The following is an 11,829-nucleotide window of genomic DNA, read 5'->3' as shown; positions in this document are numbered from 1 at the left end:
TCTCTCTATTCAGCTGTCTGCCTCTATATCATACCCAGCTCTTAGGCTTCACTAATTGGTGGCTGATTGTTTTATTGTTTTTGACAATGCCCTAGGGCATAAATTCTTCCAGTCAATTAAATTCAGGCCTCTTCCTACAGGTGGTTTTGAGGCCAGTCTTTGGGTTTGTTCTGAGGACTCTTTATAGCTGTCTCTTTCTGTGATTCTAGTAAACTAGCTGGCCTACAGTTTACTTTGTCCCTTTCATGGAGCTTCCAGCCACCTCTTAATGGCTTACAATTTAAATCTCCATTGTTTTTGACCCTCAGCCTTGAAATTCCTCACATTATTTTTGATGCTACTGTGAATGGGATCACTTCATTTCTTTTTCACATAATTCATTGTTAGTGTATGGAAATGCTACCTATTTTTGCATGTAAATTTTGCATCCTGGGTTTCCCTGGTGGCGCAGTGGTTGGGAGTCCGCCTGCCGATGCAGGGGACACGGGTTCATGCCCCGGTCCGGGAAGATCCCACATGCCGCGGAGCGGCTAGACCCGTGGGCCATGGCCGCTGAGCCTGCGCGTCCGGAGCCTGTGCTCCGCAACGGGAAAGGCCACAACAGTGAGAGGCCCGCATACCGCACAAAAAAAAAAAAAAAAAAAGAATCCACCTGTCAATGCAGGGGACACAGGTTCAAGCCCTGGTCTGGGAAGATCCCACATGCTGCAGAGCAACTAAGCATGTGTGCCACAACTACTGAGCCCATGTGCCGCAACTACCAAAGCCCGTGTGCCTAGAGCCTGTGCTCCGCAACAAGAGAAGCCACCGCAATGAGAAGCCCGCACACCGCAATGAAGAGCAGCCCCTGCTTGCCACAACTAGAGAAAGCCCATGCGCAGCAACAAAGACCCAACGCAGCCAAAAATAAATAAAAATAAAGCAAATTTATTAAAAAAAAATTTGCATCCTGCACCTTTACTGAATTTATTGATTAGATCTAACAGTTTTGTTTTCTTTTGTTTTTGGCGTAGTCCTTAGGATTTTGTATATATAAAATCATGTCATCTGCAAATAGGGACAATTTTACTTCTTGCTTTCTAGTTGTGATTCTTTTTATTTCTTTCTCTTGCTTGATTGTTTTGGCTAGGACTTCCAGTACTATGTTGAATAGGAGTGGTAAGAGTGGGCACACCCTTGTCTTTTTCCTGACCTAAGAGGGAAGGTTTTAAACATTTCACCATTGAGTATGATGTTAGCTGTGGACCTGCCATATATTGCCACCACGCTCTTTGTTCAGTTAAAGTCAGTTCACTTGGGGAGAGTGCCACAGCTCTTAAGAACCACCCCTGGCACTGAGAAAAATCTCAGCCACTGCTTCAGGACTCAGGTGGAGATAGTAGCCTGCTTTTCTTGGAATGATTCCCCTGCTTTATTAGCAGGCCACAGGGTAGGGCAGTAATCTCTGGTCTTCTTGGCTCGCCTCTCGCTGTGGAACTCCACCATAACACTACCCTATGAACACACTGGGTGAGGGTAATTGGGGTCCCAGTATTCTCAGCCTGCCATGCTTCAGGTAGAGCCTCTGCTCAATGAGTGGGAACCAGGTGTAAGAAGGGAGACATTGATATCTTGGCACACTTGTCTCAAATTTAACCTCTGCAACATGGAATTTGGAGAGATGAGAAATGCTGGTGGCATGTCCCTCCCAGTGAGATACGATAGCCATTGGCTGGAATCTGGGGGGAGATGGTACCTGTCTTACTGGCCAAACCTGCTTGGAATGGACTTTCCATCACACTGAGCTGGGGAATTTAGGGAAAGAGCAGGTCACGGCTCAGTTGCTATGGACTCTTGTTCTTCTTACTGTGATTTGAGTACATTTTCTTGAATAAATGTTTCTTCATTTGCTGTATGTCCTTGTGACAATTTCCAGAACATATAAATGTGTGTTTATAATTTTGCCAGTTATGGATGTTTCACTGGGGAAGAGATCTGCAGAGATTCTCCTGCCATCATCCCAGAAGTCATCTGACATAACTAGCTCTTAATAAATAAATCATTAAGATATTATTTAAGATTATTTTATTGGTTGATTTATTAATTTATTTATTGTTTATCAATGAATGAATGCATTGTCATGTTCAAGTAGGTTTTACAGACACATGGTTAAAAGCATTAAAAATGTATTACATAAGTGTTCATGGAACATTCTCCAGGATAGATCATATCTTGGGTCACAAATCAAGCCTTAGTAAATTTAAGAAAATTGAAATCGTATCAAGTATCTTTTTTGACCACAATGCTATGAGACTACATATCTATTACAGAAAAAATCTGTAAAAAATACAAACACATGGAGGCTAAACAATACACTACTTAATAACCAAGACTAGGTATCAATTACAGAAAAAATCTGTAAAAAATACAAACACATGGAGGCTAAACAATACACTACTTAATAACCAAGAGATCACTGAAGAAATCAAAAAATACCTAGCAACAAATGACAATGAAAACACGACGACCCAAAACCTATGGGATGCAGCAAAAGCAGTTCTAAGAGGGAAGTTTATAGCAATACAATCCTACCTCAAGAAACAAGAAAAATCTCAAATAAACAACCTAACCTTACACCTAAAGCAATTAGAGAAAGAAGAACAAAAAACCCCCAAAGTTAGCAGAAGGAAAGAAATCATAAAGATCAGATCAGAAATAAATGAAAAAGAAATGAAGGAAACAATAGCAAAGATCAATAAAACTAAAAGCTGGCTCTTTGAGAAGATAAACAAAATTGATAAACCACTAGCCAGACTCATCAAGAAAAGGGCTTCCCAGATGCCTGCGCCAACACCAGGCCGCGCGGGGTCTCTGGAGCGCGGCATGGGGGGGTCGGCGTAGCTGGGGCCCGTGGCCCTATGTCTTCTGGCTGCGACGCCGGTCCTGTGCAGGCTGCGGGGCCGCAGCCGCCAGGCGGTGGGCGCCCGAGGGGCCGGGGCCCCCAGGCGGGTGTGGCCATCGTGTCCGCAGCCAGCGTTCCCGAGGCCGAGGCCGTGCTTGGGCCATGATCACTCGGTGAAGCTGCGCCGGGACAGCGCGGCCGACTTCTTTCCGCGCTCTGAGGACCTGTGCACGCTGCAGGACTTGGTGCCTCTGCCCTCTGTGCGCGCTTCCCTGCGGGATGCCCCGCTGGACTTAAGGCCGACTGCCTCCGCGGGGTGCACTTGGCGCCGCTCCTGAGCACCCGCTGCCCCTGATTTGTATCCAGAGCTTCTTCCAGCCATGGCTTGTCGAGACAGGATGCTGCTCCCAGAATGCGAGAAGAAGAAACACTCATCAGAGGTCAAGAATATCAACCCCAGGCTGGCCACATTTTAGGATGCACCCTATAAATGACCCAGCTGAAGAGCCCCCTGAGGACCTGTTGGAGAAACTGCCCCATGTGAGGACAATTAAAGTGGCTCCTGCTACCTCCAGGGTGGATTGGACAGCAAACAAAACCGCTCTCCCTGAGGTTTCGGTGGATGACCTGCACCGTGCTAGGACAGAAGAAAAGCCCCCGTGGATCCCCAAGGTGGCCTTCCCAGAACGTGAAAACGGATGCTGCTCCCAGAATGCGAGAAGAAGAAACACTCATCAGAGGTCAAGAATATCAACCCCAGGCTGGCTGAAAAAGATCGGCATCCGGCCACATTTTAGGATGCACCCTATAATTGACCCAGCTGAAGAGCCCCCTGAGGACCTGTTGGAGAAACTGCCCCATGTGAGGACAATTAAAGTGGCTCCTGCTACCTCCAGGGTGGATTGGACAGCAAACAAAACCGCTCTCCCTGAGGTTTCGGTGGATGACCTGCACCGTGATAGGACAGAAGAAAGGCCTCCATGGAAAATCAAGGTGGCCTTCCCAGAACGTGAAAACGAATGGATCTTGGAGAGCATACATAGCAGTGATGCTGAGGACGATTCACATAGGGTACAACTCTCAGGTCTCCCTGAGGATGTGGCGGATGACCTGCACCGTGATAGGACAGAAGAAAAGCCTCCGTGGCAAATCAATGTGGCCTTCACAGAACGTAAAAACAAATGCATCGTGGAGAGCATACATAACAGCGATGCTGATGACGATTCACGTAGCGAACAACTCTCAGAATGCATCGTGGAGAGCATACATAACAGCGTTGCTGATGACGATTCACGTAGCGAACAACTCTCAGAATGCATGGTGGAGAGCATACATAGCAGTGATGCTGATGACGATTCACGTAGCGAACAACTCTCAGCTCTCCCTGAGGATGTGGCGGATGACCTGCAGCGTGATAGGACAGAAGAAAAGCCTCCGTGGATCCCCAAGGTGGCCTTCCCAGAACGTGAAAACGAATGGATCGTGGAGAGCATACATAGCAGCGATTTTGATGACGATTCAGAATTGACTTTGAAGAGGATTTGTGGCCGTGATAAGGAAAAGGATACAGCTCTCCCTCAGGATGTGGCAGATGACCTGCACCATGATAGGACAGAAGAAAAGCCTCCGTGGAAAATCAAGGTGGCCTTCCCAGAACGTGAAAACGAATGGATCGTGGAGAGCATACATAGCAGTGATGCTGATGACGATTCCCGTAGCGAACAACTCTCAGCTCTCCCTGAGGATGTGGCGGATGACCTGCAGCGTGATAGGACAGAAGAAAAGCCTCCGTGGATCCCCAAGGTGGCCTTCCCAGAACGTGAAAACGAATGGATCTTGGAGAGCCTACATAGCAGTAATGCTGAGGACGATTCACATAGGGAACAACTCTCAGCTCTCCCTGAGGATGTGGCGGATGACCTGCAGCGTGATAGGACAGAAGAAAAGCCTCCGTGGATCCCCAAGGTGGCCTTCCCAGAACGTGAAAACGAATGGATCGTGGAGAGCATACATAGCAGCGATTTTGATGACGATTCAGTATCGACTTTGGATAGCATTTGTGGCCGCGATAAGGAAAAGGATACAGGTCTCCCTGAGGATGTGGCGGATGACCTGCACCGTGATAGGACAGAAGAAAAGCCTCCGTGGAAAATCAAGGTGGCCTTCACAGAACGTGAAAACAAATGGATCGTGGAGAGCATACATAGCAGCGATGCTGATGATGATTCACGTAGGGAACAACTCTCAGAATGCATGGTGGAGAGCATACATAGCAGTGATGCTGATGACGATTCACGTAGCGAACAACTCTCAGAATCGACTTTGGATAACATTTGTGGCTGTGATAAGGAAAAGGATACAGATGACGACGTTTGTGACAAAGAGAGCAACATGTGGATGATGTCAAGATATTCTCTGTCCCCCTTCTGGAGAGAACTTTTTGAGGAATTCCTTTCTGCTGAAGAGGAAGCCCAGGAAGAGGAAGCATGAACGTGGAGGGCTGGGGGTGAAAAGGTTCTGGTCTCACTCCTGTAAAGGCCTGGACCTGGAGCCCAGGAGCGTCATCTGAACCAAGATCGGGAGCGACATCACTTCTAGTCTCCTGAGGCCTCTTCATTTAATAAAAGCTCGGTTGTTTCATTGTGCAGATTGAGTATTAGTTTTAGCTACAGTTTTATCTATTATTTATATATCTATGTTCTATATGTTCAATATGTATCTATATATTTGACGTTTATGTTTTTTAATTAAATTATATTATCTATCTAGTTGCTTTTAAAATAATTTTCTATAAAATAAAACACGTGTATAGAAAAAAAAAAAAAAAAAAAAAAAAAAAGAAAAGGGCTTCCCTGGTGGCGCAGTGGTTGAGAGTTCGCCTGCCGATGCAGGGGATGCGGGTTCGTGCCCTGGTCCGGGAAGATCCCACATGCCACGGAGCAGCTGGGCCTGTGAGCCATGACAGCTGAGCCTGCACGTCCGGAGCCTGTGCTCCGCAATGGAGAGGCCACAACAGTGAGAGGCCCGTGGACAGCAAAAAAAAAAAAAAAAAAAAAAAAAAGAAAGAAAGCCAAATTGGAAAAGAAGAAGTAAATCTGTCACTGTTTGCAGATGACATGATACTATACATAGAGAATCCTAAAGATGCTACCAGAAAACTACTAGAGCTAATCAATGAATTTGGTAAAGTAGCAGGTTACAAAATTAATGCACAAAAATCTCTTGCATTCCGATACACTAATGATGAAAACTCTGAAAGAGAAATTAAGAAAACACACCCATTTACCACTGCAACAAAAAGAATAAAATACCTAGGAATAAACCTAAGGAGACAAAAGACCTGTATGCAGAAAACTATAAGACACTGATGAAAAAAACTAAGATGATACAAACAGATGGAGAGATATACCATGCTCTTGGATTGGAAGAATCAACATTGTGAAAATGACTATACTACCTAAAGCAATCTACAAATTCAATGCAATCCCTATCAAACTACCACTGGCATTTTTCACAGAACTAGAACAAAAAATTTCACAATTTGTATGGAAACAAAAAAGACCCCGAATAGGCAAAGCAATCTTGAGAAAGAAAAATGGAGCTGGAGGAATCAGGCTCCCTGACTTCAGACCATACTACAAAGCTACAGTAATCAAGACAGTCTGGTACTGGCACAAAAACAGAAATATAGATCAATGGTACAGGATAGAATGCCCAGAGGTAAACCCACACACATATGGTCACCTAATTTACTACAAAGGAGGAAAGAATATACAATGGAGAAAAGACATCCTCTTCAATAAGTGGTGCTGGGAAAACTGGACAGCTACATGTAAAAGAATGAAATTAGAACACTACCTAACACCATACACAAAAATAAACTCAAAATGGATTAAAGACCTAAATGTAAGGCCAGACAGTATCAAACTCTTAGAGGAAAACATAGGCAGAACACTCTATGACATAAATCACAGCAAGATCCTTTTTGATCCACCTCCTAGAGAAATGGAAATAAAAACAAAAATAAACAAATGGGACCTAATGAAACTTAAAAGCTTTTGCACAGCAAAGGAAACCATAAACAAGACGAAAAGACAACCCTCAGAATGGGAGAAAATATTTGCAAATGAAGCAACTGACAAAGGATTAATCTCCAAAATTTACAAGCAGCTCAATATCAAAAAAACAAACAACCCAATCCAAAAATGGGCAGAAGACCTAAATAGACATTTCTCCACAGAAGATATACAGATTGTCAACAAACACATGAAAGAATGCTCAACATCATTAATCATTAGAGAAATGCAAATCAAAACTACAATGAGGTATCACCTCACACCAGTCAGAATGGCCATCATTGAAAAATCTACAAACAATAAATGCTGGAGAGGGTGTGGAGAAGAGGGAACCCTCTTGCACTGTTGGTGGGAATGTAAATTGATACAGCCACTATGGAGAACAGTATGGAGGTTCCTTAAAAAACTACAACTAGAACTACCATATGACCCAGCAATCCCACTACTGGGCATATACCCTGAGAAAACCATAATTCAAAAAGAGACATGTACCACAATGTTCGTTGCAGCTCTATTTACAATAGCCAGGACATGGAAGCAACCTAAGTGTCCATCAACAGATGAATGGGTAAAGAAGATGTGGCACATATATACAATGGAATATTATTCAGCCATAAAAGAAACGAAATTGAGTTATTTGTAGTGAGGTGGATGGACCTAGAGTCTGTCATACAGAGTGAAGTAAGTCAGAAAGAGAAAAACAAATACTGTATGCTAACACATAAATATGGAATCTAAAAAAAAGAAAAAATGGTTATGAAGAACCTAGGGTCAGGACAGGAATAAAGACGCAGACCTACTAGAGAATGGACTTGAGGACATGGGGAGGGGGAAGGGTAAGCTGGGACAAAGTGAGAGAGTGGCATGGACATATATACACTACCAAATGTAAAATAGATAGCTAGTGGGAAGCAGCCACATAGCACAGGGAGGTCAGCTCCGTGCTTTGTGACCACCTAGAGGGGTGGGATAAGGAGCGTGGGAGGGAAGGAGACACAAGAGGGAAGAGATATGGGAACATATGTATATGTATAACTGATTCACTTTGTTATAAAGCAGAAACACACCATTGTAAAGCAATTATACTCCAATAAAGATGTTAAAAAATGTATTACAAGAAAAATAAGTCTGTTTAAGTAGGTTTTACAGGCACATGATTAAAAACACTAAAAATGTATTACAAGAAAAATAAATCAGGTTCTGTGTTAGTTATCTAACCCTGTGTTAATGAATTACTGTGAACTTAGAAGCTTAAAACAACACACATTTATTATATCATTTTCTGTGCATCAGGAATATGAGCATCACTCACCTGAGTCCTGGGTGTGGTGGCTCATCTGGGTCGTCTGCTTTAGGGTCTCACAAGCTGCAATTAAGTTATCGGCCAGGACTGGAGTCTCATCTGAGGTTCAACTGGGAAAGGATACCAAGCTAACGTCATTGTTGCAGGATTTGTTCCTTGTGCTTGTGGGTTACCAGCCAGAGGTATCCTCAGTTCCTTAGCATATGACCTCTCTGAATGGCTGTTTACTTTATAAAATCCAGCAAGTGTGAGGTTCAGTAGAGTCTGCTAGCAAGATGGAAATTACAGTCCTATTTAACATAATCATAGAAGTGACATCCATCACTTTTGTTGTGTTCTATTGTCTAGAAACAAGTTGCAGATCCTATCCACACTCGAAGGGGAACGGATTACAATGGGCATGAGTGTTAGGAGGCAGAGATGATTTGGGACCATTTTAGAACCTGTCAGTCACTGCCTCCCACCCCAGATCCCCAGTTCCTATCTTCAGGGGGCAGCTCCTGTTACCTATTCCTTGTGAACTCATCCAGATATTCTATGCATCTGTGTGAAGTCGCCCCGCCCCCTCCAACAAACAATCAAAGATTATAATGTTGTATTCACAGTGCTCAGCACCCAGATTTTTTCATTTAACAATGTATGTCTTGAAAACTAGTTCATATTAGTACCTACAGATCTGCTTCATTCTTTTTTATAACTTCATACTCTTCCATTGTTTGGATATCCTACCATTTATTTAACCAATTCCCTCTTTCATGGATATTTAGGTGGTTTCAAATCTTTTGCTATTACAAACAATGCTGGAGGATACGTATTCCTGACCAAATAGTATATGTATTTAATATTTTGAGTTATTGCTAAATAGCCTTCCTGAAGAGTCGAACGAATTTACACACCTATCAGCGATGAATTACAGCACCTATTTTCATTCAGTTTATGTTCTAGAAATACTGATCTATTTTGTATTTTCCCATGCTTTCTCAAGCCTTTTTTCTTTGCCTCATACTGTACTTTTTCTTTGCTTGTAACATTTTCCTTCTGTTTGCTTTCTTTGAAAACTCCTACACATTCTTCAAGTTCCCTGCTCACATGTTACCTTTCCATGAAACAGCACTTTGCCAAGGATCCTATATACTTAATGACCCTGTGCATGTCTCTATTAAGGTATGTAATTATCTTTATTTACAATATTATAATTATAATAGGTAATTCCTCTCCTCCTCCACTAGAGGGCAGGGACAATTCCTTTTTTTTTTTCCCCTAGTACACAGCACCACACCTAGCTTACAATAACCACCTAAGTATTCGTTGAGTTAATTAAGATGAACGTGAATCCACAATGTATTCCAGATCCTTTCCCAGGGATTATTGCATCGATGACACTAAATCAGCCTCCTATAAGTTGTACAATTGGGGGGTTAAAAATACCTCTGGGCCAACCCCTCCTTTCAATAACAATGCAGTAACCTCCTCCAATAACTACAGGAACTTGTAAAGAACCAGAAAACACCAGCAACTGGCAAATAAGCTCAGGTCACTGGCTTTTTCCTCTAAAATCAACCGTGGAGAAAATGTAAAGTAAGAGGGAAGCATAGAGTCCATGAATGAACCACCATAATCACTACCTCTGTGAGAAACCCTTAGGGAAACTAAAAAGTCTATCTTGAATTAGAGTGTGTGGGAAGGGGGGAAGAAGATGGGTATCGAGGAGAGAAAGAGAGACTGGGGGCTACACTATGGTGGAGGGTAGCAGTGAGAAGGTAGGTGAAGAAAAGCTTCTTAAAGTTCTGCTCTTTCCTTCTGCAGAGTTGCTTTGAGACAGTCACTGCCTGCCCCTTCATGGTAAAACTAGTGGCAGCATCCTAGACCACTGGCGATGGTATCCATGGGGGTTGTTTCCATGCATGGCATGTCATGATTTTATCTGCTGTGTTCTCTTATCCTCCCTACCAATGCTGCACACCAGTTTACCTCCAAATTCCCTGCCCATATTCCTTCAAATTATTTCTTTTTCTGCTTAAATCAGTGGTTAGTTTCTGTTTTTTGTAACTATTAACCCTGACCATCAGTGGAAACAAGCCTGGAGGAAGGGAAAGGGTTAGAGGTTATTATAATAAACCAGATGAGAGGCAATGATGGTGTGGGCAAGAATGTTGGCGGTATAAGAGGTTATTGGATTGGAGATACATTTTGGACATTAAGTAGACCAGACTTTCTAAAGGATTGGATGAGGAAGGGGAGGAAAATAAGTAATCAAGGATGACTCTGAGGTTTTTGTCCAGCAGAACTGTGTGAATGGTAGTGCCATTAATTGAAATGGGAAAGATTGAGGGGGAAGAGAAGATTTTTTTTTAAAGGTAGGAATTAGAAGTCCTGTTCTGGTCATGTTATACTTGAGATCCCTATTAGGCATCCAAGTGGAGATAATATATGAGTCTAGGATTCAGGACAGAGTCATGTCTGGAGATATAAACTGATGCGATCAGCAGTATATAGAGAGTATTTAAAGTCATGGGACTGAATGAGATCATTAGGGAAACAGAGTATATAAAGAAGAGGACCAAGAAATGAAGCCTGAGGCAACTGATCTTTAGAGATTGGGAAGAGAAGGAGGATCCAGTAAAGGAAATTAAGAAGCAGCAGCCAATGAAGTACAAAGAAACCAGGAGAATGTGGAGTCTCTGATGTCAGATGAAAGCATTGTTTCAAAACTAAGGAGGGGTTAGTATGTCCCATGTTGCTGAGAGTTCAATAGGATGAGAACAGAAAATTTAATATGAAATTTGAAAATATGGAAGTAACTGGTGAAATTCGCAAAAGCATTTTCAGTACAGTGGTGCAGAGGAAAGCCTAGGATTTACTTCTTTTTTCCCTCCTCCAATTTTCTACTTCTATTTTCCTGGGACATAGATAAAATGTCTGGAGTACAGTAGCCATATTGGGTCATGAGGTAATATTGAGGCTGGAAGTTTTACGCTAAGGATGGCAGAGCAGGAAGACAGAGGAGCTTGGGTCCCTAGGGACAATATGAACCCATAATATCTACCTCTGAGCTTCCTTTATATAAAAGAAAACAAACCCTGCCTTATATATACTACTCTATTCTGGATTTTGTGTTATATGTGACTAAACATAATTCACACTGACATTGACATAAGAGAGCAGAGAAAATAGGCAGTGTCATGGTAGAAACAAATTTTTTTTTTCTCCAAAGATGGGAGTTACTATAACATATTTGTAGGCTATAGAGGAAGAAATTGATGGCGCAGAAGAGAGAGGGTATAACTAGAAGAGCAGAGCCCGTGAGTAAGGAAAAGGGTTTGGAGTCTTGTACACAAATGAGGGGATTGGCCTTAGATGGTAGTGAGAATAGTTCATCCATTGTAACAGGAAAGAAGGCAGACGGGTATAGGCCCAGGTAGTTCGGTAGCTTGGTGAAGAAGACGAAGTAGTTTTTAGTTAGATTTTCCTATTTTCTCAGTAAAATATGAAATGAGTCATAAACTTAATTCTAGTTCATCTCTAAAATGTGGATAATAGTGTTTGCTTCCAAGGGGTAATGCACGTGC

The 11,829-nt window shown here is 42.7% G+C and overlaps 1 protein-coding gene across 1 annotated transcript in view; it reads right to left on the bottom strand.

Annotated features, from left to right (window-relative positions):
* Nucleotides 1-2,654: 2,654 nt before the first annotated feature.
* Nucleotides 2,655-11,829, bottom strand: part of LOC309803347 (uncharacterized protein) — a 30,877-nt gene continuing 21,702 nt past the window's right edge. The window contains exons 3-4 of the mRNA XM_082619427.1: nucleotides 8,270-8,370; nucleotides 2,655-3,282 (exon numbers count right to left, since the gene is read on the bottom strand). Coding sequence (XP_082475553.1) covers nucleotides 2,798-3,282; nucleotides 8,270-8,294 — 510 coding nt within the window. The 5' untranslated portion in view covers nucleotides 8,295-8,370 and the 3' untranslated portion in view covers nucleotides 2,655-2,797. The remainder of the gene's footprint in view (nucleotides 3,283-8,269; nucleotides 8,371-11,829) is intronic.

Source organism: Mesoplodon mirus (genome assembly GCF_964341445.2).
Source record: "Mesoplodon mirus genome assembly, chromosome: 4".
NCBI classification, from domain to species: Eukaryota; Metazoa; Chordata; class Mammalia; order Artiodactyla; family Ziphiidae; genus Mesoplodon; species Mesoplodon mirus.
This window is presented reverse-complemented; position numbering and strand designations above follow the sequence as displayed.